The sequence below is a fragment of the Anarhichas minor genome, unplaced genomic scaffold, assembly GCF_050575085.1.
Source record: "Anarhichas minor isolate MPS153535 unplaced genomic scaffold, ASM5057508v1 ptg000068l, whole genome shotgun sequence".
NCBI lineage: Eukaryota > Metazoa > Chordata > Actinopteri > Perciformes > Anarhichadidae > Anarhichas > Anarhichas minor.
The window spans coordinates 922362-949232 of record NW_027466514.1 but is presented as its reverse complement, the minus strand read 5'-3'; the positions used below and the strand labels follow the sequence as shown (position 1 = coordinate 949232).

The following is a 26871-nucleotide window of genomic DNA, read 5'->3' as shown; positions in this document are numbered from 1 at the left end:
ATAAACTGCACTTATTCCTTTAAACCCCCAAATTCTCAGAAATATTACAGAGGACATGTACATCAGCGACCTCGATGGTAGCAGCAGTACACATATAGATATATATATATATATATATATGCTCTATGTGGTGCTGTGAGCTACAGTATTTAATGTGAAACAGGACACAGAAGGACAGAACACTGATTATTAAAAACACAGAAACAAACTCAAATTAGCTTTTTATTGTTTAGAAGTAATTTCAGCAGAAATTCCAACCAAAACAAATTCTTGATTCTCTATAAATGTAGGATATACTAGCTTTGTTACAATCATTTGTTAGTTACTAAAAGAAAATCTCTCAGGGAGGTGAGTTGTGTGCATAGCTTATGATCGACCTCCAGACAAACATATATAAATAAATGCTTTTAAAGAATACTAAAGGCTGTGGCGACGTAAACCCAAATCCAGACTCTTCAGGTCAGTGGTTCATCCGTGTGATTAATAAAACACAAAGCTGCAAAATACAAAGTGGTGTAAATACAAGTGATTCAACTTTGATATAATGAGCTGGATTCATCCGGCGTAGTGAGAAGAGACGACAAGCTGGAAAAATAACGGCCGTACAAAAACGTTTACTGATAAAGAACTGATTAAAGAACTCGATGAAGAGTCTTAAAAGCTTTTCTTTTTGTAAATGAGGTAAAATATTCTGCCTGTTTCCAGATTGCTTCTTCTATTCATTGAGTTTTAATTTTCTGTCACTTTATAGTCTAAACGATTAACCAATTTAGAGATTACTGAACAAATGAAACAGATTTAAATTGATGAGGAAAGTCATCATTATAGCAGCCCGATCATGGCACATAACGTCTGAGTCATCCAAGTAAAGTCAAGACTTGTTTCACCTTTTTTTACAAACAGAAAAATAAGATTTTAAGACTCTGCACAAAATAAAACGTTCAAAATCCAAACAAAAAGCGTCTAAAACTTACCAAAAAAAAAAAAGCATCAACCAGCCAGCTGGCTGCCAACAGTTGAATTCCAAAACGAGAAATGTGCACGAACCTTGTTGCTCCACCAGGGGGCAGCAAAGACCTCTACAGTCTGCACAAACCCTTCAAAATAAAAGCAGAACAGTTTGTACCACAGAACTAGTGTCTTCCGGCTGACGTCACGTTTACTTTTGACTCTTGTTGGCTGAGGAGAGAGGAGAGAACCAACCCTCATACAAGTCATCCTTCATGGAGCAACAGAGCAGCAACGTGCAGAGGGGCTTCACAAAAACACTGACACCAAACAGAACAACAACAAACAGGAAACAGTATTTCTCTCCTCACCGTCAGCAGCACTCTGTTATCACAGTCGTCGTGGTGCTTTAGGATCATTCAAGAGAAGCTTTACAGGCACAAAGTGGTTCCACTGCTGTTCCACCGATCAACAGGGAACAAAAAACAGACAAAAAGCGTTTTGCATCTTCACGCTCAGTGGTTTTTCTAAACTCTTGAATCACATTCAGTGTTTGATGTGCTGCCTGTCGGTGCAACTTAAAAAAAGGATCCAAATTTACACGTCAGACTTTTTGTTGCGCGATGCATGAAACAGGAAGTGACGTCATCCTGTCGGGACTCGTTTTAGAAGGTTTAAACGTTTCCCTGCTGAATCTAAATCAAAACATTACACATGAGCTGAACTCCCAGTGAGAGTCCTGCTTCTGCAGCAACAGATGTGTGTCTGATAGACCTGTTTAAAATAATATTACGAATCCAAAGTGCATCGTGCACAACGTGTTAGACACCTAAAAGAAAAGATCTATAGCGGTGTAAGTTCACGCTATATTTAGAATATTTCCACCACTTCACCTTGCTATCACACAACCCTCTTACCAGCCACACGTATACAATGAGTCCCAGTAGGATAACATAAGGTTCTTGTTTGAAGCTGATATCTATGCTCTCTTCAAAGCCTAAAGACTCCACGGACAAAACAAGCTATTTAATCTCTCAGAATAATAACACAAAACTAACCGATCAATGCAGCGGTAGACCAGAAACTCACATGTTCTGTGGGGTAAAAGGACTCTTCTTGTAGCTTTGAAGAGAGAACATAGATAACAGCTTCAGTTCCTCGTCAGAAAACAGAAAGTTATCCTTTCTGATGATGTTGGTGTCTGTATCTTCATCACAGTAGTGATGTGTTGAAGTGTGGCAGTATGAGGTTCTTCTCCATAGTCAGTGTTTTACTACAGAAACAGACTGCGTTACCCTGGACTATTGTTCACCATTTACTGACATTTTATAGTCTCAATTTAGCAATTATAGATCAACTTATTGATCAAATCGATGAGGAAAGTCACCGTTAGTTTCAGCATAACATCCAGCCGTCACTTAACATAAATTCAAGAGATCTGTGACCTGCATTTCAAAAAGAAGCATTATCTTCACCTCTTCATCTTGCTGTCAGAGTGTCTTACACTCCACAGAATCTTTATTTTTACCTCGCAGAACACGGGAGCCGCTGGTCTACAGCCGGCTCGTTTGTGATATTGTGTGACTTTGGTGTGTTGAAGGGTTTGTTCAGATTCACCAAACTAACTGACGGATGGAGGCAGCGTGAGACCAGCAGCTCCTGTGGCCAGTGAGGTAAAAATGCTGTTTCTGTGAATGGAGTCTGGTGTCTTTGAAGAGCATAAATAACACTGACAATGGAGAAGAACCTCACACAACCACACTTCTAAACAGGCAGACTATCCCTTTAGCTGGTCAAATGAAATGACTATAAAGATCCACATCCAAACTCTAGATGGGTAAACACACAACAAGGCAGTATCAGAGAGACAGGTTTTTTTGTGCTTTTCACTCGTCGGCCTCAACAAGCAGCTGAACGGAGTGCAGACACACTTCACATAAAGTGCAAACTGACGAGGTGTTTCTCCCCTCACGGCGTCAGACCGGCTGAAGCTCCAGGAAAAACCAGCAGCGAGACAGAAGACAGGACGATCCGTCCGTCCTCGGGTCGACGTGTCCGCCGGTTTAATGGCTCTCTATCACCACGGGCTCGTACCCGCCTGCAGAGACCCTGCAAGGACCCAAACGCACCGGGACAACAGTCAGACGTCTCTTAATGCTTCACACTTTCATTGTTACAGTGGGAATTTCTATTGTTATTTTTATTTAATTGCAATGTAGGCATCTATATTGTATTTTAATAGTATTGTTTCATGAATTGTCTTTTCTTATTGTGAAGCACTTTGTAGCATTGTTAAGAAAAGTGCTTTATAAATAAAGTTTATTGTTATTATTTAAAGTTCATTGTGTAGCATCAAACTGAAGTATGGCATTTCTTTTTGGAAAATTTGCATCTGATGTTTAAATGAATTGGTGGATTATGGTGTGACCTCTGTAAAGAGAAAACTAAAAATACTGCGTAAAACATTCTGTAACTTCTGTAAAAACAGGAATCTCACCTCAATAAGCATTAATAGCAAATAAAAAAGTCATGTAATCCACAAATGTAAACATAAAGTAAGCAACACAAATCAAGCTGTAACATAAACTTAATCTAAATCAAGAATAACTTGAAACAAAACTACTAATATGACTGTTTCAGAGCCACAAACTGGGATTGTTTCTGAATGCGGAGCAGAAGTGTTCCAAGAACTAAAACTCCAGTCTGCAGAAAGTTAAGTGAAAGAGGAAGAGAGAGAGAGAGACAGACAGAGACAGAAAGTCACGAGTGGAGCGTCTCACCTGTTTCCCAGCCTGATGCCGCTGAGCGCCGTCGTTCCGTCTCTGCTGACGAACAGACGCAGGTTGCTGTCTGAAAAACACACAAACACAGAAACACAGAAACACGGTCAGCAGCCGCTGACGGAAACCAGACGGCATCGAGAAGAGGCCAATAAGAAGGTGAGAAAACACAGAGCGGAGGAGGAGAGCTCGGTCCAGAGACGTTGCAGGAGTTACACAGTTTTAGACATCAACAACATGCCTTTAAATACAACATGCATACCAAAATACACCGTTAAACTGTAACGCACGTCTTTAATGTAAACTACGAAAAGACATGAACGGTCAGAGAAAGGAAACTGTAGGCTTGTTTACACCATGTTTGCAACAGAGCGTCGACACGGCCCTCGATGAAGATGTCGACAGAAGTGGATTATGGGAAATGTAGTCTTTACAGCTGTGACACCGTTTTTGTTTGTATCTGTAACCTTCGTACCATCAAAGGGATAGTTTGGATGTTTAATGTGAGGTTTAGAGAAACTGGAAGAGTTCACGCTCTTGGAACTAAACCTAAGGTCCTATAAGTCCGGTTTCATTCTTCTCAAATTCACAGTGTTTTCGGGTTGCGGTGTTTACGTTTTAAAATGTATTTGTTTACGTTTTAATTATTCTGAATTCTGTGTTTTCCAATTTCAGCACATCAGAAAAAGTGTCCAACCGTGTGGTGGATGAACACAATTTTAACAATTCAATAAGAAAACATAAAAAATGTAAAGAATATCAATACATTTGATGTAACGCAACATCGCACTCTGTTGTTAAATCAAAGAAAGTGATTTATTTTGTAAAATAAATTGCTCTAAACTTAGCTGCAGAATTCCTCCGTTTTTTGGCCGAGAACCAAGAAGAAGAATCGGGACCTTTTGATTGCAGATCACCACGTATTGGTCTTATCACACCGTACCTTCAGTGTTGTTGACGTCTGCAAAGTTCTGGCTTTGGACGATTTTCTCCACGATGTCGTCGGCGTCCATGCGGGTGTCGTTTACCCAACAGGGGTGACTCTCCACTGAGTCCAGCTTCCTCCTGAAACACAGCGATCAGAGGAAGAAGAAGAAGAGTTTACAACAGGACGGCAATCTCAGCGAACCAACGACCGGAGGACTCGGGTCTGTGTCTGTACCTGGGGGGCCTGTTGGAGGGTAAGACGGGTCGCGGGGGTCTCGGGGGTCTTTCTGGACGTCCGGCGTCCTTGTCGCCGTCTGTAGGCGTGTCAGCGGCGAAACACAAGCCTCCGGAGGCGCTGCTTCCTGTCGAGGTGTTCCTGCGATGTGTGAGGTCCGACAGGCTGGAGGAGCAGGAGTGCTCGGTGCTGTAGCCTGATGGGAGACGTGAGGAGATATCAGAGGCTATCAGAGTGCTGCTTCGGCTGGTAACTTCATTCAAGCAATGAATTCCATATTTTTTAAAGGGCACTTTTCTGGAATATAAAGAGCTTCACAATAAAAGTCTGCTGGTGAATCCTGTACCTGAGATTTTGCTGTGCTGGCTGGCGTAGCTGGAGTTACGAGAGTGGCCCGACTGGAAGAGTTCTGCAGCGCCGTACTGGTTCACTTCGGATTCTTCAAGGAGACCTGAAGGCACCGAAAGTATTAAAAAAGTGTTGATTTTGAGTTGAAATGTTGGTTTTTAAGATAAGATGGAACTTTTTTGATCACGCAGGAGATTGTTGAGCCAGAGTTTGATCAAAGATTACAACAAAAGAATAAAAATATAAACTTATATAAAAAAATAGAGCGATAACCATCAAGTGTATAAGAAGCAATACTGACGCCCGTGTTTAATAGAAGTTTAAATAGAAAAATAAGTTTGTGCATGATGTGGAAATGTAATATTGCAGATGATGGATATCTTTGTTGTCAGTGTCCGATGTTTCAGCTTTTCTGCATCGTTTGTTTACTTTCAAGATCAATTGCAGCCATGTTGTTTGTTCCTGTGAAGTCAGACTGCTTTTGTAAACTAACTTTTGTTTGGTAATAAAATCTTGAACACTCGGGAACATTCGTGTCTGAGAAATCTCTCCCAACAAACTAAAGAATGTCCTCGAGAGCGAGGAAGAGTAAATCTTGCAAAACTTTGGCAGCTCTGCAAACATCAAAGCACACTTGTTTGTTTTTCCTTCATGAAACAGATTATTGACCTCTTGCATTGTCTCTGCACGCCCTCATAGGGGCCCAACACCACCGTTTGGGAACCACTGGCTGAAGGAAAACTGGGTACTTTGCCAGCTCGGAACCAGATCCAACACGTAACCTACGACCCCGACTGAAGGAGCCCAGGCGTGAGGCGTACCTGAGCTGACGATGGAGGGTCGAGGTTTGGAGGCTCGGCCCAGAGAAACCCCTCCGGTCGGCCCCGGCTCGGCCGTCCCCTCCCCCTTACAGTCCAGCTGCAGGGTGTGCTCTCGTCCCGGGATGGAGATGGACTTCGCTGTGCTGGCAGGCCTGCAGGAAAAGACAACACACAACAACGTATCAGTCTGGAACAGATTAAATGAGCGCAGAGCTGCTCGGCTTGGCACGCTCAGATAAGATTCATTTTATCGACTGAGTCACTGCAACACAGAACAAAGGAGCACAAATATGATTAGTGTTTAACGAGGTTAAAAATGGACATAAAACACCAAGAGACCGATAAATACGTGCAGCAACATTAACCACAACTCCTCCAACAAATGTGTCAATCATTTCGTTTTGAAACTTGGTGAGCTTCAGGAAACTGTGTATTTGTTCATTTGTACTAATAATAATTTGAAAATGCTAGAACACAAGAGGTAACAAGAGGTAAAATGTTTAGCATTTTTGTAATTTGTTTAACAAAATGGAAGGAAACCTCGTTATAATCAATGGTTTTACAGATTAACTGTAGAAGATATTTGTGGTTTATGAAGTTGAACATTTGAGTTAATCCGTTTTAAATCCAGAACGGAGACAAAGTGGCAAAATACCAACAAAAAAAGCTTAAAAGTGTGAAAGTGAGACTGGAAACTCTGCGTCAGGGTATAAAAACATCTGTGATCATAGAAATGAATGTATTTGAATAACAACACAATCAGTCCCAGTCTGGTCTTTGTCAGTGAGATTCCTCACTCGCAGTGAGATCAATAGTTTGATGTGATGGAGGCTCCGTGATGAACAATGTGCGGCTCAACATTCAACCTTTACATTTAGAAATCACTGTGACATGAAGATTCAAAAAAACAACTCACGTTTTAAAACACGGATCTCCAGACAGCAGGGTCATCCCGATGATCACCTGGAATAAAACGTAAAAAAAGATATTTCAGCACAAACTTTTCACACTTCTTCAGTTCCAAAACGTTGTTACTGCCCCGGGGAGAGGTGCTCTCATAATGCAGATTATCTTCTAAATAAATCTATAAGCCTTTTGGTCTATAAAACGTCAGGAAGGTGACGACTATAAATTGCTTTATGTCTTTAAGTTTACTATTACATAACAAAAAGAAAGGCAGCAAACGAGACGCTGGAGCTTTTAATCTACAATCGATCGATTCATTAATGGACTCCTCATCACATCTGAAGGTGATTTATATCTAAATACATCCTGACAGCTGCATCTAAAGGGCACCTTGTCCGTACAGAACAGATTCATGGTGAGGGACGACACAAAGGTAAAGCTGTAACGATGAAACTAAATCAAACAGACACTATTTTGATGATCACTTAATGGTTTCAGTCAGTTTTTAAGCATCCCTCTGTTAGATAAACACGGCGTATGTTTGGTCACTGATCACACGAGTGCTTGCCTTCAGGATGGAGTTGTCCTGCCGTGTGTTCTTGGTGTCGTAACCCTCCAGCAGACAGCAGCGCACGGTGGAGCCGGAACCAGCGAACTCCGCCATGTTGAGGTCTGTGAAGCCCAGCTGAGTGTGAGGAAGAAGAAGAAGAGGAGTTCATCATAGATCCACTAATGGAGGGGTTCACTGGCACCACTAGAGTTCTGTGACACCCATCGTTCAGTTAAAGAAGTCTCGAGAGTCTGAGGTTTGGATGTACGATCTTAACGGACGTCAAAGAGTGGAGCCTATATGTTTAAAGTGAGGTGGATTAAAAGCACCTTTACATTTGTAATATGCTGGCTGATAATATCCTCCACAGCTACTGGGTATCGTAGAGCAGTAAACCGAGCATGTATGCAGATGTTCTGTTCAGCTTGTTGGTCACATGTTGTGATAAACTTGTGAGGGTTTAATTGCGTTTGAGACGACCAGAGTTCTACAATGTTTTCTTCTCTCCGATCATGATGCGAGTCTAACGCTGTACTGAGCTGGAGACAAAGACAAAGAGACAGAGAGAGGACGTTTGAGACGAGGACGTCTCACTCTGTTAACTTCTAAGGTACCGATAGCAGAACCGTTAACTCCGGATCCATATTCAGGGAGATCTGTACCGCCAATCTACCACCTCAAGACGTCGTAACATTAGTTGTGAACATGGACTGTATATAAGAAGTGGACCAAGTTGGCGTGACGTCTCTCATTGGTTTGTGGACTTACGTTTTGAGGCCTCGAGTTCGGCATTTTGGCTGTCGCCATCTTGGTTTTTTGAAACGATTGAACCATAAAGCAGGGTCACTGCAGTCTCTAAATATTCTGCAGCCAACAAACTGTAGTGTTTCTGTCAATGAGGAGTTCGTTGTTCAATAAACTCGCAGGGAAGGCCCAATGTTGTCGTTTCTCCTTCATCTCTGACTTCTCCGACAGCCACGGTGTCTCGAAAAGTGCAGCTGCACGCTACCGCTATGCTCTCTGTGTCATCAAAAAAGTATTGTTGTTTTTGTACTTCGTACACATGCAAGTGGGCGTGGGGTGGAGAGAAAGAAACAACAAGGAGAATCCCCGGTCCTTCTTTTGACTTAGAAGCTTATTTCAATCGATTATTAATTATTAATGAATTTCATCAATTACACTTTTTACTTTTTTATTTATTACCTCAGTAAACATCGTAAACATGAGTTTATGGTCTCAAGCTCTAGTTTCAAGTCTTCTTCAATACAGCATGATGTTCATTTAGTACATTATGGTCCATTTAGAGTCAGACAGACCATAAAGCAGGGGATGCTTTAGGGCGGGGCTTACTGTGATTGACAGGTTGCTGCCGCTACCAGAATCATATACGTCTCTACGTCACTCCAAATATGGTCGCTTCTGTTCACTGGTTGCAAAAACCAAGATGGCGACGACCAAAATGCAGAACTCGAGGCTTCAAAACATCAGTCTACAAACCAATAAGAGACGTCACGACGACTTCGTCCACTTCTTATATACAGTCTATGACTTATATGCTGCTATGACATTTCAAAATGGCTGCTGTGAAAACAACTGATTTCCACACAGTCGCAGATCAAACCGATAAGGACTCGTGACCTTTACCCTGAAAACAAACCTCACAGCTTCTTGCCGTGTGGAAACTGCCTTTGTCTGAACTGCAATCATGATGTTATTTAAAATCAGCTCCTCTCCAGCTAAAGGTTCCCATTCTTTACTCCACAGGTTCCTCTTTTGCTTTACGAGCTTCTGTTTTCATAGGTGTGTATTTAAAGGAAGCCAACTTCTAAGGAGGGAAGCGGGGTATATTTAGCCGTAAGGAAACCTAAATGGAGACGGGCCGCAGAACAGAGGAAGCGGTTCCTGTCGGGGCGACAGCGTCCACGGATAAACTCGGCGAGGGGTTTGGCCTTGTAATTTCAATCACCAGACGTGACTCATCTCTCAGGGGCTCTTAAGAGTTACGGTTAGCGAGGTGTTGCCAGGATGTTTCCGAAAACTCTGAGCAAATGTGAACCACGTTGTTTTGATTTACTGTCACGCGCTGCTCTTGGCATCCTCGTCAAAGTGCCGTGAGAAATGCTAATATTTAGACGATAGGGCAGCACGGTTTACATCTGTAACCGCTTCTCTGTGTTCGTGAGCGTGAGAGGAGACGCGAGCTCTTACCTTCGTGTATGCTTTTCCTCCTTTGAGTTCCTGCAGGGGAAAACAGGAAGACAGTAATGAACCCCGGTGATCCAACTGATCCAACTTTATATTACAGAGGCCTCAGATTACAGGGCTCCCGACGAGAGAGAGTGGAAATTACAAAGTAGAGACCACACTGGTGGTTTCTCAGAGCGTGGCAACTGAAATATCCCGACGGCACTTCTGTGAGAACGTCTCCAGAAGTCTGAAAACAGTCTGTACGAGTTTGCTATTGGATGCAGTTCTGAAGGGTATCAACACAATAGTTTTAATACAGAAATACTTATTTTAATATCTTACTTGCACCTTGAGCTTCACGGGGTTAAATATAACCAGTTATTAACATTAAACAATGTTAATAATTAATCTAAATGTCCAGAAATGTATGTACTTTTCTGCCAAATTTAGCGAAGAAAAGGACATCTTGAAAAAGTAGTCCAGCGTAGTTGTAAAGGTGTAGAAGACAAACCCACACAGCATAACCTGATGCTTAACCGGGCAGGTAGACCGCTCCAACAACATGCCGTCCTTCGAGAACATAGCAGCACGCTTCTTTACAACACATCCGTACGGATTCCCTCCAAAAAAATACAGATGTGATGATGTCGTTTATAACATCGACATAAAAAAAACAATCCTTGGTGTCCTCGCCGATTGTTTTCTAGTATCACGACACCTCGTCATGCATCATAGTGACTTTTTGGAGAAGAAAACGTTGTAAGAGATTTGTTTTTTGATCTAGTTTTACACTTTGAGACTCGTACCTTCCGCACTGACACCCTGCACACTGACGGGTCCAGGACTCCCGTGTGGGGGTTGGCGCTCATTTTGGACACGAATGTGAACCTCTTCCTCCAGCGAACACAGTTCTCACGAACCTCATGTCTGTAAGGAGACAAAAAACAACACACACAGCTTGTAACACATAAATCTCAGCGATGAACAGTTTGGTATTCTTGTGCTTCCAATGAATTATTCATGTTGAAGTGCCTTTCTATTTGTGCGTACTCCTCACTTCTAGAGCTGCAGACTTTGTTTAATGGTAGTATGAATCATTTTTCTATTTGCAGAGACAATAAAAACGTCACATTTCATGTAAAACGTCAGCAACCTAAAGCGTGTATTTATGCTATTTCCCTGACATTTATGTCAAACCTCTACATCCTCAAGACTGAGCAACTTATCGTTTTGCTCTCTGACTTCAGAACAACACATGTTTTTTCCAGTCATCCCAGTCTCACAACCTCGTGACCAGTACCGTCCACTGAGGAGCACATTAGTCAGAGCAACACTCAGAAACATGTTGTGAGCAACTTTTTCCAAAACGAACTGAAGAAGCGAGCTGATTCATACATGCATCTTTTTTTTGGATTATGAACCGGTGGGACTTTATCAACAAGACATTCTTGATGGTTTTCCCTCCTGCTTTACTGACAAGAAACCCTGCGAAGGAAACGGTGTCCGATGGTCTGAAGATGTCTGTAAAAACACACTTTGCCTGGTCAGAAAATGCCAGTGGACTAAACCTTTAAGTGTCCGTACATCCTGGCTGACGGGTGGGAACGCAGCAGGAGGTGTTACAACAAACCGGGTCACTGATCTGTTTATTCCTGGAAACAAAAGCTGGAGAAAAGAAATGTCATAGAAACACTGGAGCAAAGCGGCAGCAGGAGGAGGAATGTGGACGAGTGAGACATCCCGATTTGTTTAATAAATCACTCGTGACGTGTGTTGTGAAGATTCCGATCTAATTCTGATCTTATGCAGCCGTGCAAGTCATCTGTTAAGTTAGGCAACAATTGGTCAACTAATCAATCAGTGGATCGACAGAAAAAAATACCGTTCGACTACTTTGATAACTTTCTAGCTTTTCTTATATTCTTATTTTTGCCCTTTTGTTTTAAACAAGCAATTTATAATTTATTGCTTTAGGAAATTGTGAAAGGCATTTTTCACAAATTTATTTACGCTCTCAAATTTTATTAAGAAAATAATCAATTGATTAATGTATTAATGGACCATATTGAAAGTAATCGTTTGTTGCAGCACTATTGGTTTTTGTGAGCTTTATGTGTATTTTGTTTGACCTTTCCATTAAAAAGATAAGATAAACTTTTATCGATCCCCAGAGGAGACATTTTGGTGTTGAAGCAGCAAAACAGAAATAAGTCCAGAAATGTATTGAATCGTATCGCATCGTATCGAAACATATCGAAGCGTATCGAAGCGTATCGAAGCGTATAGAAGCGTATCGAAACGTATCGAAGCGTATCGAAACATATCGAAACATATCGAAACATATCGAAACATATCAAAGCGTATCGAAGCGTATCGTATCGAAACATATCGAATTGTATCGAAGCGTATCGAAACGTATTGAAGCGTATCGAAGCGTATCGAAACATATCGAAGCGTATCGAAACATATCGAATCTTATCGAAACGTATCGAAACATATCCAAACATATCGAAACGTATCGAAATGTATCGAATCGTATCCCATCGCATCGAAACGTATCGTTTCTACAGTAGCCCAGAATGAATAAAAAACAAACTCTGGCTCCAGAGAGGGCCTTTCACGTTTTTGCGTCGCCCACCGTAGTTCTCCTAAACGCTTGGCACAAGTTTCAGTTGGTTTCAATCTGCAACCTCACAGCTAGATGCCACCTAATCCTACACACTGCACCTTTAGGGTGAACTGAAATGCTTGGTTGACAGAATGATGGTCGCTGACAGAACAGCATAGAGTCTCTTAACTTAGACATAATGAAGGATTTTTTATAAGGATTTTGTTGGGATTTTGTCCCCCTATATTTGGTATGTAGCATTTTAGAGTAAAGCTTTAAACTACCATGTTTCAGCACCAGAAACGTTCCTAATTAACCAGAGATAACACCGTAGAATCACCACTTGGGTCCAGTCTGAAATATCTCAAGACATTTGGTACAAACATGAATGATTCCTGGAAGATGTCTTTGGACTGTTTCATCTGACATTTGTGATTTTGGGTAAAATACCTCGACAACTAGTGCCTTTATGATCCCTTATACTGAAGACGTCCTCATCAGCCTCAGACTACGATGGTGACCAATGGGAGACACTATAGCTGCTTAAATACCATCCTGTTAAAAAGACCCGTAATCTGCTCATTTAGGAGTTTTCATTAGATTCTCAGTCACAAAGACATGCTGAGAAGAAGCAGACGGACTGAACAGACAAATGTTTCTGGAGTAACTTTACCTGCATGACGCCTTCTTAATTCTAGCACATATAAATCACATGGAGGCTGAAAGAGACATGCTGCTACTGATGAGCGGTTTCTATCGGAGCAGCTTTGATACTCTCGATGAAGTACATTTTCATAAAGTTATTTATCGTCAAACGCACAACAATTACAGATAAGCAGTCGTTGGCAGTGGAAAATCTCCGGTTCCCTCCAACGACGCTGATTAAATATGTAAAATAAAATCACATAAATATGAGAATATAAAATATATTAAAATATGTAATCGCACCATTGTGACGGACCTAAAGGTGACGAAGAGGAAAACTGTGAGCCAGTAAAGATGGATGTAAACGATGCCGGGTTTAAATTACTTTAAAATATCAGCTTTGCAAATGTTTTACTACCGAGTTATTTATTGTTATGTGCACGACAGTTACGGAGAAGCAGAAGCTCTCATTAAATATGTATGACAATAAAAACCACATAACAAATGAGAATATAAGACGTAAAATACTGCATAAGTTTAAATATATAATCATCGACTAGTCAGCTGTTCTGTTTGAGTTCTAATTCAGTTTCAGTCTTATTTTATTACGTTTAATTTCAGTTGTGCTATAAATATGATCAGAATTAGAATACTTTATTGATCCCTGGGGGGAAATGTGCACGTTGCAGCTGCTCCTCTGTAGGAGCACAAAGAAATACAAGAAGAAATATAAATAAAGGATTGTGTAAAATAATATGTGGAAAACTATACACAATATATACAGAGAATACAAATAAATATCAAAAACAGGAAACAAGGAATGAGAAATAAAGAAAGTGTGCATCAGACGAACACCGTGTAAAAAAAGCAGAGAAGAGAGATCTGTTGAGTTATTTAAATAAAGAAGAGTAAGAATATATCTCGAAATAGAATACATCTTTAAATGTACAGTAAAATGCAGTATTAATGAAAGTACTGCACGGTTATATGTACAAGTTATTGTAGAGTTTTATCATTATTTAGATTTATTCTAATTACTGCACATGAGGCAGTTTGAGTGATGGTGTGAGACAGAAGGTGCTAATGACACACACACACACACACACACACACACACACACACACACACACACACACACACACACACACACACACACACACACACACACACACACACACACACACACACACACACACACACACACACACACACACACACACACACACACACTAGCAGCAGCTGCTCCCCCCATCACAGTCACCATTATCCACCATCTCTCCACAACGTGCTGTGCTTTCTTTGACCACGTTTCGTTGTGTGTAGTTAAACACCTTTAATTAGGAATATCAGGCAAAGTTGTTTTGTTTTGAACGACGCTGGATTCAAAACACTGGTTTTCTAGTGTTCATGAGGAAGCAAACGCACTCCTCACGGTGCGCTTTGCACTGAATGGAAACATAGCTTTTGTTTGTTTACAAGAAAACTCCACCGGGTCTCTTTAAACTACAGTGTCTACTAATATTAATCCATGCTTTACCCAAAATCGTGGCACCTGCAAGAATAAAAACTCCCAAAAAACCCACAAAAGAAGTTTGTAAATCTTCTTTAACTTCTGATCCTAGACCAGCTACAGTGAGGATTCGCCCTCGTGCATCTATCCCTGGAAACCAGTGCGGTTCTCAGAAGAGTAGGAACACTCTCGGCTCTTATCAGGACCCCCTCGCTATTGGTCCTCCAGTGTGCAACGGGGAGCGTTTCCAAAACCGCATTCCTCAGTCCAGATGGCTTTGTTCAGCCGCCATGGAAACCTCTCACTCCTCGAAACCCACCGCCGCTCCGCCAGCAGCTCAGAGGAGGAGGAGGAGGAGGAGGAGGAGGAGGCGCTCACACCGACTCCCTCTCCTACAGCCTTTAGACGTTTTTACAAGCCCTCCATTCGTTTGCTTTTAATCTCACCTGCAACCTTTGTGTCTCTCGTGTCCGCTCCTTTTACTCTCACGTGTTCTAGGGTTAGTGTTGTGCAGGAGGAGGAGGAGGAGGAGGAGTGAAGCTGTTAACATGTGTTTTCTGGCTGTGTTTGCACGGATTATCCAAACTCTGACTTTTGCCTCTCAGATGAGACTCACATCTGAGCTGAACAGCAAAAACCTGCACGGACTCTGATCAGAACCACATTCATATCTGATACCAACAATAACCCATAAAAACTAGAGTCTAAGACATAAAATACTGCATAAGTTAAAATATATAATCACAATATTCCACGGAGCTAAAGGTGATGGTAAGACGCCAAAATATGCTGCACTGTGCCAGCAAAGGTAGAAAACTGAGCCCCTCACGGTTTGGCACACTTGTGAACCGTACCGGACGACTGTGATAGACGTATACCTCTCTGGTAGCGACCTGTCAATCACAGTAGCCCCGCCCTAAAGCATCCCCTGCTTTATGGTCTGTTTGACTCTAAATGGACCATAATGTACTAAATGAACATCATGCTGTATTGAAGAAGACTTGAAACTAGAGATTGAGACCATAAACTCATGTTTACGATGTTTACTGAGGTAATAAATCAAGAGAGAAGTAGAGTCATTTTCTCATAGACTTCTATACAACCAGAGGAGTCGCCCCCTGGTGGACACTAGAGAGAATGCAGGTTTTAAGACTCTTCAGCATTGGCTTTCGGAGGTTGCCGCCTGGTTTTACCTTTTGCTGAAACAACAAGCAGTCTTCATGGAGGTTCACGTTTTCTGGTTTAGATGTTGTGTACATCTTTATCGCCGTGTAAAGTCCTCACAAAGACACTCGACTCATCCGAGAATAAAGAGACTAGATAGAAGCAGCACTGTGCTCAGCAGCAAACAGGGTTAAATCAGATCACAGTGACAGTAGACAGACACTGCAGCTGAACGCAGCTCACATAAACACTTTCATAACGCATGCAAAGAGAAACAAACACAAAGGCCGCCGTTGTGCGTGTCCTCTTCCACGCATTCGTCCCGAGGGCGACACTTTGATCGTGTTGAACCCAAAGTGTTTCAAACAGAAAACCGCCTCGACCAAACACGATTAACGACAGCTGAAGATAGAGCAGAACATGATGTGTCCCACACATGTGGCAGCTCAGGGAACAGCAGGCCTCCTGCAACATCTACATTTAATCCATTAACAGAAATCCTAAAATCAACAGAGAAGTCTGCCCCCAAAGCTTGAGAAGTAATGTAATCTAACGTAGAACAGGCTCAAATTCCTACATCCTCAACAATGACATGCACATTTAAGAGTCAAAGGCAGATAAAGCCAACAAGAGATGGAACAGAATATTCCTGCGACTATATAATAACCAGAGTAGATGAGGGAAGTGGTAGGAAAAAGCAAATCAGAGAAGCGAACACTGGAGCGAGCAGAGGAGGAAGAAGTGTAAGAGACACAAGTTTGACTTGGGAAGAGAAAGAAAGGCTGTGAGATTATTTACAGGAAACATGGCAAGAGACGTTTTATGGTGAGCGACGTCACCGCGAGGCCACCCAAGATATGAAGAGCTGAGGAAATAAAACAGTTTCTTCTGCTTGAGAAACTCGTTGCCTTCTCCTCCAGCTGCTGACTCTTTAGGGTTTATCACCGCTTCATAGTTTCTGATTGGTCTAAACTTCTAAAGCTCGTTAAGATGCTGTTTTACATTCTTTTTAAATGAGATCATTTGTGTTTCATGTTTTCGTCTGTAGGTCTTTGTTGTTGCAGCACATCTCAACCAGAAGCCTCCTGAGCACATATTACTGATCTCAGTCGGGCTTTCCAGGTTAAAAAAGGTTGAATTTGTTTTGTTTTATTTAAAAGAAAATAAGGATTCCAATCAGAAAGAATGCTTTTGTAACTTTTCTTACATCAAAGAAACGGAAAACAAGAATTTGTCCTCGCGTGCGTTTACTTTTTATGATCCGTTTCTTCCTCCAGGTGAAATGTTTGTGCTTTATGTGCACAAATAGACTCCCAATCATCTGTCCCTCCTCCTGGGAAAACCTCCCATTAGTAAATGTTTCGTGCTGAGCTAAAGTTAAAGGATCTGGAATCAGATTTGTTTTGACCGTCTCTCTGCTGCCAAAAGAAATCTGCAATCTGGCAAAAGGACAGGTTGTTAAAACTCCGTCCAGTATTTGAGATGTTTCTGACTCTTTGGGAGGAAAACTGAACCTGAATGAGACAAACGCAACAAAGACGACGTCTCCGGTACGAATCGGACCGAAGAAGACAAACTAAAGCTGTGATTGCAAACTCATCAGAAAGCCTGTAAAGTAAACACGAACACCCTGATTTGAGTCCCGCCCCCCCAGCATGTGATGACTCAACATGTCAGCAATGCAGCAGTATGGGATCCTTATCTCCCATCCTGGCAGCGCGGCTCCTGGGGGCCCCGCGGCAGAAACACAAACAGCAGCCGAGCCGGTCCCGGGTCGCATCCAGGGCTCAGATAAACAGCTCAGAGAGCAGAGTGCTGAGGAAGCAGATGGATGCTGCAGAGGGGACGGTGACGTAAGGACCGGGGGGGGGGGGGGGGGGGGGGGCGTCAGCGAGGATTTACAGTACCCTCAAAAGGTCACAGGGTCGATTCTCGCTGACAGCCTTTAAACAACCATCTGTAGAGGAGACGCTGGATAGATCGCCAATACATTTTTTTTCAACCGATAAACAGGAAGTGACCATATTTGGACTGAGGAGTGACGTAGAGACGCTGTATAGTCTCTGGTAGAGACCTGTCAATCACCGTGTAGCCCCGCCCCTAAAGCATCCCCTGCTTTATGGTCTGTTTGACTCTACATGGACCATAATGTACTAAATGAACATCATGCTGTATTGAAGAAGACTTGAAACTAGAGATTGAGACCATAAACTCATGTTTACAATGTTTACTGAGGTAATAAATCAAGAGAGAAGTAGAGTCATTTTCTCATAGACTTCTATACAACCAGAGGAGTCGCCCCCTGGTGGACACTAGAGAGAATGCAGCTTTAAGACACTTCTGAATCGGCTTCACAAACATCCGTTCCTCGTCCGCTTTCTAAGCGAGCGACAAGAATAAACAGAAACACGGCGTCCAACATACGTTCAGAGCTGCACAGTGCTGCTTTCCTGGCGACCAGTTAGGACGCGGTATCATGGATATAATAATAATAATAATAATAATAATAATAGGTGTTTGAATAGTTCTAACCTATGTGCTTTTTTTTTACATCATTTTTGGCCAATGTTCACAGCCCCCCCCCCCCCCCCCATCTGTTTCCTCGGGGGCCATAATCTCTAAAGGATTGTGCTGCTTTTTGCAGCCGTTAAACCTGAACAACAATAAATCAAAAGGGAACCGTGTAATGTTCAAAGCACCCGCAAAGGAAAAAGCACCTCCAACTGTGCTGCCAAGCAAACGGTGTCACGCTGCTCCTGAGCCATTTAAATGAGGCGATACACATGAAACCGGCCTTTTTCTACACAGGACAACATCAAGATGAAAAATTACTGAGACAGAGAAGTTCTGACTATCAATGGAGGAAGAGACAGTTTGAGTACCTGGCCAGATACCAGAGGAATAATGTCCACAACACCCCCGCATCACACGCACACGCACACACACACACACACCCATCCGCATCCCAGCAAAACGCGAACGGCTGGAAAAGTGAGATGAAAACAGGAAACAGCTGTCGAGAAGCGGCTCTTCCCGGTCGATTTCTAACTCTCATCACAAACTCCTTCCTTCCTTCTCTTTGCAGGACAAATGTCCAGCCAGGTGACAGAAGAACCACTTTCTCTCTCACAGAAGGTGCATTCAAACACTCACAGGGCTGTTAGACGGAACACTTTCTTTAATTGGATGATTGTTAGTCGATCCGATGACGTGTTGGCATTTATATTCTTCATCCGATACTTTAACAGGCTTGTTTGTCCGTCAGTCTGGAGACACTGGGGAGGAAGACGAGGCTCTTACATCACCGTGAACATCGGCCTAATGAGGTTAATGACTTCTGTGCCGCCGCTGTCGTCGTCACAGGGGAGCCGTGATTCTTTATTCACAGCGGAGAAGAATCAGACGGGTTCTTCGACACACGAGAACCTTCACTTAAACAACACACCAGACCTGAGGAAGCAGGTAAACAGCTCCGTAGTGCCGTCACCTCAGAGTACAACCAGCAACACGTACGAGCTGCATGTGACGCACAACAAATCATCCATGTGTTGTTTTTACAGGGCCAAACATCATGCAGGGGACAACATCTGGAGGCATTTGTTGCATGTCATCAACCCTTTTCCACCAATGAGTCTATGAAAACAAAGGAGAGGAAAGACAATCAATGAGAACACGAAGACGAAGACTTAGAAACTCCAACGAAGCCGTTCACGACCATCAAACCGCTCCGGTTCTGGGAGGCGCCTCACAAACAAGAAGTTCTGCCAACTCCGCCCAAAAGTTCCTGCTTCTTTTCCCCCGAAACACTAAACACGAGCCTGTGAACAACAACGTGAAGCGTTACCGGACGAGTTCAGAGTCAGAATACAAATGAGACCAAATAAAAACGCTCTCTGAGTATTAGTCCGGAGTGGTGTCAGTGTTTCAGGGACATTCCAGTGTTTCATAACCGGAGCGTCTTCTAGTAGTTTTGCTTCTGCTGCCGTCAGTAATGTAAACGACATTTAAAGAAAAGGCAGAAACAGAGTCACTGGAAACGTTTAACTGACTCACAGACTGAGTGATGGCACCACTTTAACAGATTTAAATCATAAGTGTGTGTGTAGATGTGTAAGATCACGTCTTAATACGGACTTTGGGCTGAAAGAGATGCAAAAATACAAAAACGACATTTGAAAAATGGATTTCTGGAACTCTGAAGAACTTAAAACATCAGAAACAAAAGAGGAAATGTCGAACGAGTCTTCAAAAGCAGAGTTTGCTCCGTTGTTATTGAATTACAGTTAGTTTGTCCCGTTCTATCTTTGTTTCCACGGAACTCTTCAGCAGACGCACATTTCCACATTTGAAGCACTAAAATAAAAAGCAGGAGTTGTGTGTAATAAGAGAGTTCAGATCTTAAAGCGTGACTGTTTCTCATGTTCTGGTGTCTCAGTGACTAATGGGACTGTTGTAGAATGTGCTCCAGCACTGAAGGAGAAGGCCGCCGGCCTCTTCACCGGCAGCGTTCGTCCGCTAAACGTCATCGTCACCGACGGCCTCAGAGTGTTTTTAACAACTTTATGGAAAGAACCCTTCAGAGAAATTAAACGTGTTTCTCGACCCTCTCTCTTGATCCGGTCCGTTTCTATTAATATATAATATCAATCTGAGCCCGTTAGTGGCAACAACAAGTATTTAGTGGACGTACATTGATGAAGAGGAGTTGACCTGATTACATTACAGTCCAGTTAGCGTCTGCTGTGTGCAGCCTTCTCCTTCAGTGCAGACCGGTGTAGAGAGCGTGGAGCAGCTCCAAATGTGTTCTCCATTAAAAACCATCGGCTGAGGGGTTAACAAATCTCATAAAATAAAAACAGATTTTGGCAAAAAAAACGCTGGACTTCACCAGAACTTTCTGAAAATGAACTCCTCACTTGACCCTGTAATACCCCATGATGCTTTGCATCTGTGTGTGTGTGTGTGTGTGTGTGTGGTTAAAGCCTTTTATTGAACATGACATGCATGTGTGCGTGTGTGTTGAATCAGTATCTAAACAGGAAATCTGTCCTCGCTGCCACATCAGAAGCTCCACGTTCAACTTCTTCTTCTTCTTCTTCTCTGCCACCATCACAGCGTGCTCTCACCGGCTTCATTCAGGAAGAAGAAGACAACAATGTCTACGATGTAAACCTTAAATGTCAAAACGAAACAAAAAGAACGCCGATAGAAACCTGAGCTCACTGCAACACGTCTTTCTGTGCCAGAATCCGGATGCAGAGCAGATGGTTTGTGACGCTTTTGGCTGCGTTGACTGTGAAGCTTTGGCTGGATTTCGGGTGTTTTCCGACGTCGATGCTGCTGCTCGAAATGAAACACCAGATCTCAAATGATACCTTTTTGATAAACTTACTTTCAGAATTTGTGTTGTTTTTTTTGAGATACAGATATCAGGCCGATACTCACAGAGATGGAGAGTCGGTGACATTCAGTCCTCTATGTGTTTACGACACATTATGAAATTAAATAATTAAGTTTCTGTCCCAGTATTCCCGTTTTAACGTAACTCTTCTTTTGCCTCCGGCTCCTCTTTGTGTTTGCCGTGTCCGATTGTCACAAACGCACCGTTTGGTTTGATGTTATGTCACTAAGACACAGAGGGTCTCACGTCCGCTCATTGAAAAGGTTACATCATCGATCAGCCTCTTCTATTGTTCAGATCAGTCGTAATATCACGAATCAAAAACATTATTTTGTGTAAGTTTGTTCCTTTAGAAGCCAAACATTGAGATGTTCTCCCCGTAGTTCGGTTCTTATCTTCTCTGCTAAACTTTCCACTGTTGCTGGCGTCATGAGCCCTCAGCTGACCTCCTGACAGCACGTCTCCACCGTGCAATGACCACATCTTGTGGTTTGATTGTGATGAGGAAACACGTGAATGTGTTTGTGTGCAGCGGCTGACAGATATCAGTCAGGACAAACATCGCAGCATGTGATCCAGGCCAACAGGGACCGGACCCGCTGCATAAGCTCGCCGTTAATTCACCCCCCCCCCCCCCCCCCATCCCCCATCCCCCCAAATGTTCCCGACTCACAACAAGACCAGGCCCCCTCACACAAAGGCCGGGTTTGTCAGTTCTGTGACATAACGCTAATCTGTGTCCTCGCTGAGCCGTCGCCTCGTCCTCTGAGGGGGCCTTGTTCTCAGCCAGGGAGACCAGAACGGAGACGTGGAGGTTATGTAACCTCCAGAGAGGAGAGTGACCTCAACGCGGAGGGACAGGAGCTCCTAGGTTGTCATTTCTCCGAGTCTCAGTTCGATCAACAAACCAAGAACACAATAATCTCAGTGATCACGAGGAGGCTCGAGCCAAAGAACAGCGTGTTCATGTTTCACTGGAACAAAGTCTGCGTGATTATGTTGAAGGGAGACTTTGGCACCGTGCAGTTAAACTCAACTGTGGTTGAACATGTGACCTCTTTATTTATTGTTTTGCATGTAAGCAGTAACAAGAAAGACATCCATACCAACGTTTCATGGAATGTGTTTTTCCAGTCCGACATGAAGAGGAGGCCAAAGATCAGCACTGGAGCTGAAGGCTGAACATCAGCGTGAACCGGGCTGTGACTCGGCTCAGAGGGATTCATCTTCTGTGGAACATCTGCAACACTCTGCAGAGCAACACGTCCGATAGCCGTCGCAATATTTACATCTGGAGCGAATCGGTGGACGGACAAACAGAAAGGAAAGAGGCCGGTCTCTAAAGGTTTACACAAAGGTGTACCGAGAGCTGCCGGTCCTCTTCCGTGGCTCATCACCACAAGTTGACTGTAAAGAAAAAGAGACTTTTCTAACTCGTAGCTGCTGACCTGAGGAGCATTTGTCCTCAGTTTCTGACTTTTTATGGACGAAACAAAGAATAAAAACACAATCCTGACTGCAGGGCTGAACATGTGCTCCTCACACACAGCTGTGCTTCTTTGGTTCTGTCCACACCGAGATCATAAACTCACAATCTGCTCTTTAGTTAACCGACGAAAGGTACGAAAACGGGAGAAACATCCGCCGACGAGGAACCTGATCAAGTTGATCGCGATCTGTCAGTGTTCACACACACACACACACACACACACACACACACACACACACACACACACACACACACACACACACACACACACACACACACACACACACACACACACACACACACACACACACACACACACACACACACACACACACACACAGAGGATCTGCAAGTTCAGGTTAGTTCAGTTGGAACAGAGAGCCCAAACCAACCATCTAAAACAGAAGAGATCCTGTGTAGTCGGGGAAACAATCACTGCATTTAACTAAACGAACACGTTTAAGCAGCATGAAGAAAATTATAAACTCTGAGAAAGTACAAAAGAAGTCAATAGATCGCTCCATAGATGCACCAGAAGACTCTTAAAGACGTTGTGCATGCGTTCCTGTGCTGCAGTGTTAGTGGGTCAGAGAGTCTTTGTGCTTCAGAAGGAGCGTAAACAACCAGAGTTTAAAGGAAACGGTTCTCTGTGATGTTTGCTCACTTATTCATCTGACGTGGGACACAGTTTAAACATCACACCTGTGATGAGAATAGCAGTAAAAGAAGTTCCCCTTTTGAAACAATGACACATCAACTACTGACACAAACATTTGGGGAATGGTGTCACAGGTTTTTCGGGTCACAACGAGGTCAGGAAAGGTCAACCCGTCTCCAGACGATCACCGAGTCCCGACTTCATCTTTAAACTAATGTTTAAGAAGAAACACGGAGACGTCTGAAGAGACTTTGAAGGCCCAACGATCATCCCGTGAATCAAACACCGGAGAGTTTAATCTGCAGTTCTGTGACGCGAGTCCAGAGACGAAGAGACAGAACATCAAGAAGCAAACTTCACCATCTGGTGTCGCTTCACCAGAAGAAGAAAAAGCTGCTGACTTTAGGCCTAAAATGTTCTTTTCTTGAGGTTTAGAGCCGGTAGACCAGACCGGTAGACCAGACCGGTACACCAGACCGGTAGACCAGTGTGAGCTGGTTTTGAGTTGTGTTTATTCTGGTATCCACAGAGGCCACTTAACATGACAACACCCTGCGTTTAAAGGACTCCTTCCTCCAGCAGCAGAAAACAAGCTGACGTAACGTGAAGATGAAACACTTTGATCGCAACCAAACAATAACTGAGATTCTATGGAAGATGAGAGTGCAAAGATTTGAGTCTTTTATGATACTAAAGGAGAAAGAAACCAAACCAACCACCTAAAACACAAGAAACCCTGTTTGTATCCTGCAGAATCACGATTTCTACCATAATAAACTCACCACGAGCAGGAATATGAACCATACAACACATTATAGAAACACCAGAGGAGCTGGAAAACTATTTAAAGTATAAAACATGTCAATAAATCCACTGCGTAGCTACATGAAAGCACTTTAGGATCACTGTCAGTGACTTTGACTGAGACAAATAGTTTCTAAATGATGTTAAATTGTACAAAAATACCTTCAAAATGCTCTTTGAATAGGTTTTGCATAAATTAAGTGATGTTTGGGGATGTTTTCGTGTGAGAACAACAAACAGCAAAACAGTTTGTCACCTAAAATATGAGAAATCCTTTACGAACCACTGCTAAACCACTATTCTAGACAAAACAAACCATACAAAATATAATAGAAGGAGCTGGAAAACTCTTTTAAGTATAAAACATGTCAATAAATCCACTACGTAGCTACATGAATGCACTTTAAGATCACTGTAAGTGACTTTGACAGAGACAAATAGTTTCCAAATGATATCAAATTAAACCAAAATACTTTTTAAAGGCTTCCTAAATAAGTTTTTCATAAATGAAGTGATGTTAAAATAACAAAGCATTTAGTCATCTAATACAAAATCAATGTATTTTGCCTAACAAATAAATATAAAAATCATGTTGATTATTATAAAAACACAATTAAGTATAAGAAATGTCATTACTTTCACTAAACACCTTTTACGTGTATTAAAGTGACTTCTTTAGAGGAAAAATCTATTTTTAACCGACATGAATGCAACTTAAATGCATTGCATGAATAAAGTGATGTTTAACGTGTTTGCATGTGATTCAATGTGTTTTTATTGTTTTTTACCTGGAAGAAGTAGCCGCGAAGTCTCCGTCCAGCAGCCGCATCTTGCAGAACAGAACTCCGTTGACGAAAGGAACCGCGGTGAGCTCCTCCAGAGTCAGTTGAGTCTGGAACTTGAATTTCTTCTTTTTCACGAAGAACGCCATCGTTCAGCGGCTCCACGCGCATACAACACGACTTTACACGACGGACAACGACGGGAAACAAGACGGTTCTCGTCCGTTTCTTCTCGGTAACCGAGAGGAGGAACTTTGCGCTAGTATCGTCAAGCTAGCTGACACAACACATTGAGTAACTTCCGGTTGTCGTTTTTCAGAAAAAAAGCAAAAAAATCTTTGTTAATTCCTAAATCTATTTAAAAATTAAAATGTGATAAATAAAATAGAAAATTAGCCTAAATATGACTTTACAAATACATTTTAAAAACTGAACAAGCAGTAAATACAGTTGAAGATAATACTGACTGTTTCTTTACTGGAGATTATAACAATTCAGAAGGAAAAATGTGTGAATAAAAGTCTTAAATTTAAAATTAAGATTAGCCTAATTTATTTATTTTAACTGTCCAGAGTGACAGTAAACATATAGAGCATGTATAGTTACAAATAATCTGGTAATACATAGTTTAGATGACAAAAGCTAATAAAAGATATCAGTCAAATTTTACTTTGCAATAATTAATATTATTTACACTCTTGTTGGATACTCTACTTATTAAGTACTAATACTTTCTAAGCCACTAAAATGGTTTAATTTCACTTTTAGAAAACTTAAAAACCTTTTTAAACTTTTTAAACGGTAACATACTGGAATACCAACAAAAATAGTCGAATTAAACAGAAATATTCAGTACATCTAGAGTTATAATTCTGGATTAATTTAAACAATTTAAAACCGATTACATTTTAAAAAAATGAATCACAATATATACACAATATATCAGAAGTGTGTAGCTGGATTTACCTTCCGGTCTCTTACTCGCTCACCTTTGCTAACTTGACACATCTCTGTGGAGCCTCGTTCACTGCCAGTCAAACTGAAGCCTCAGTGGTGAAACAGCGACATCATGTGGAGACAATCTGACAGTTCACTCATGTTACCTTCAGGGACGCCTCGTACATTCTAACTTCCCAGGACAAAAAAAAGAAAAACTCTTGATATTTAACGTGATACAGCTTTTGTTACAGAATATAAAATATTTAAATGTCAGACTGATTAGATCAGATTATTTTAGATTATTATTGTTTGGTGATCGGGGCTGATTTATCCAGTTAGTTGATCAATTAATTAGTCAGCGACGTGTCATCAGGAAATTAAAATACCTGTCTCTTTAAACTGACTTTTATTTTGGAGTAATATTACAGCCTTATTTTTTAAGCTTTAATAATTGTTTTTTTTTTACATTATTTTGTATCCCTGGTACATTATACCTTTATTATATTTAATTTTTTATTCAATTGATTTTTATTTATGGTTAAATTAAGTTTATTCATATTTTAACAGTTACTGACGGCAGCTCAATGAAAGATGTATTCTTACAGATTTTCAATAAATAAAATGAAATAAGTAACATTTAAATGTTATTTTTGTTAATGAAGCTTTGAATCACCAATGAATCAAAGTAAAAATAAACATGAACAATAACACACTGAACATTATGTTTTTATTTTAGTGAAATTAATAATAATATATTATTCATAGATTAACGTGGTTCATCCATTATGACACCACAGAATACATTTTTTTGTGGAGTCATCTTTGTAACAATAATATATGTTGACGAAATATTATGTTTAATGGAAAATAAAGTATTTAATGAGTATAATGTTGAGTTGTTCCTCCAGCAGAGAGCAGCAGATCACTGAAGGAAGGAAGACGAGATCTGTTTATAATAAACTTCTATATTTACTACAGTGCAGCACCTTGTTGTACAAATATATATATAGTAGTAGACTATGCTATATACAGTATATATATATTCATGTATTTATTTAATGTTGTTTGTCTTTATTCTCTTTTACTTATTTACTTTTTTACGTAGGCTTATTTATTTATTTAATGCTATTTAACAGATTTTTATTGTTCTAATCACAATAACAACAAAT

General features: G+C 41.5%; 1 protein-coding gene across 1 annotated transcript; it reads right to left on the bottom strand.

The window, feature by feature from the left end:
* Nucleotides 1–222: 222 nt before the first annotated feature.
* eeig1a (estrogen-induced osteoclastogenesis regulator 1a) lies at nucleotides 223–25016 on the bottom strand. Its single transcript, XM_076078900.1, has 11 exons — nucleotides 24770–25016; nucleotides 10509–10629; nucleotides 9724–9753; nucleotides 7534–7650; nucleotides 6976–7022; nucleotides 6060–6211; nucleotides 5237–5341; nucleotides 4891–5086; nucleotides 4672–4793; nucleotides 3729–3798; nucleotides 223–3057 (listed from the first exon to the last, which is right to left on the bottom strand). Exons 1-11 carry the CDS (start codon nucleotides 24910–24912, stop codon nucleotides 3012–3014), a joined length of 1149 nt encoding a protein of 382 aa, XP_075935015.1. The 5' UTR covers nucleotides 24913–25016; the 3' UTR covers nucleotides 223–3011.
* Between the last annotated feature and the right edge of the window lie 1855 nt (nucleotides 25017–26871).

Excerpts from the sequence above, each read along its gene's own strand:
- eeig1a (XM_076078900.1), bottom strand. The coding sequence starts at position 24,912 with ATGGCGTTCTTCGTGAAAAAGAAGAAATTCAAGTTCCAGACTCAACTG. Across the intron at positions 5,342-6,059 it reads ACCCTCCATCGTCAGCTCAG|GTCTCCTTGAAGAATCCGAA; the intron begins GTACGCCTCACG and ends CGGTGCCTTCAG. Across the intron at positions 5,087-5,236 it reads CCAGCACAGCAAAATCTCAG|GCTACAGCACCGAGCACTCC; the intron begins GTACAGGATTCA and ends GTCTCCCATCAG.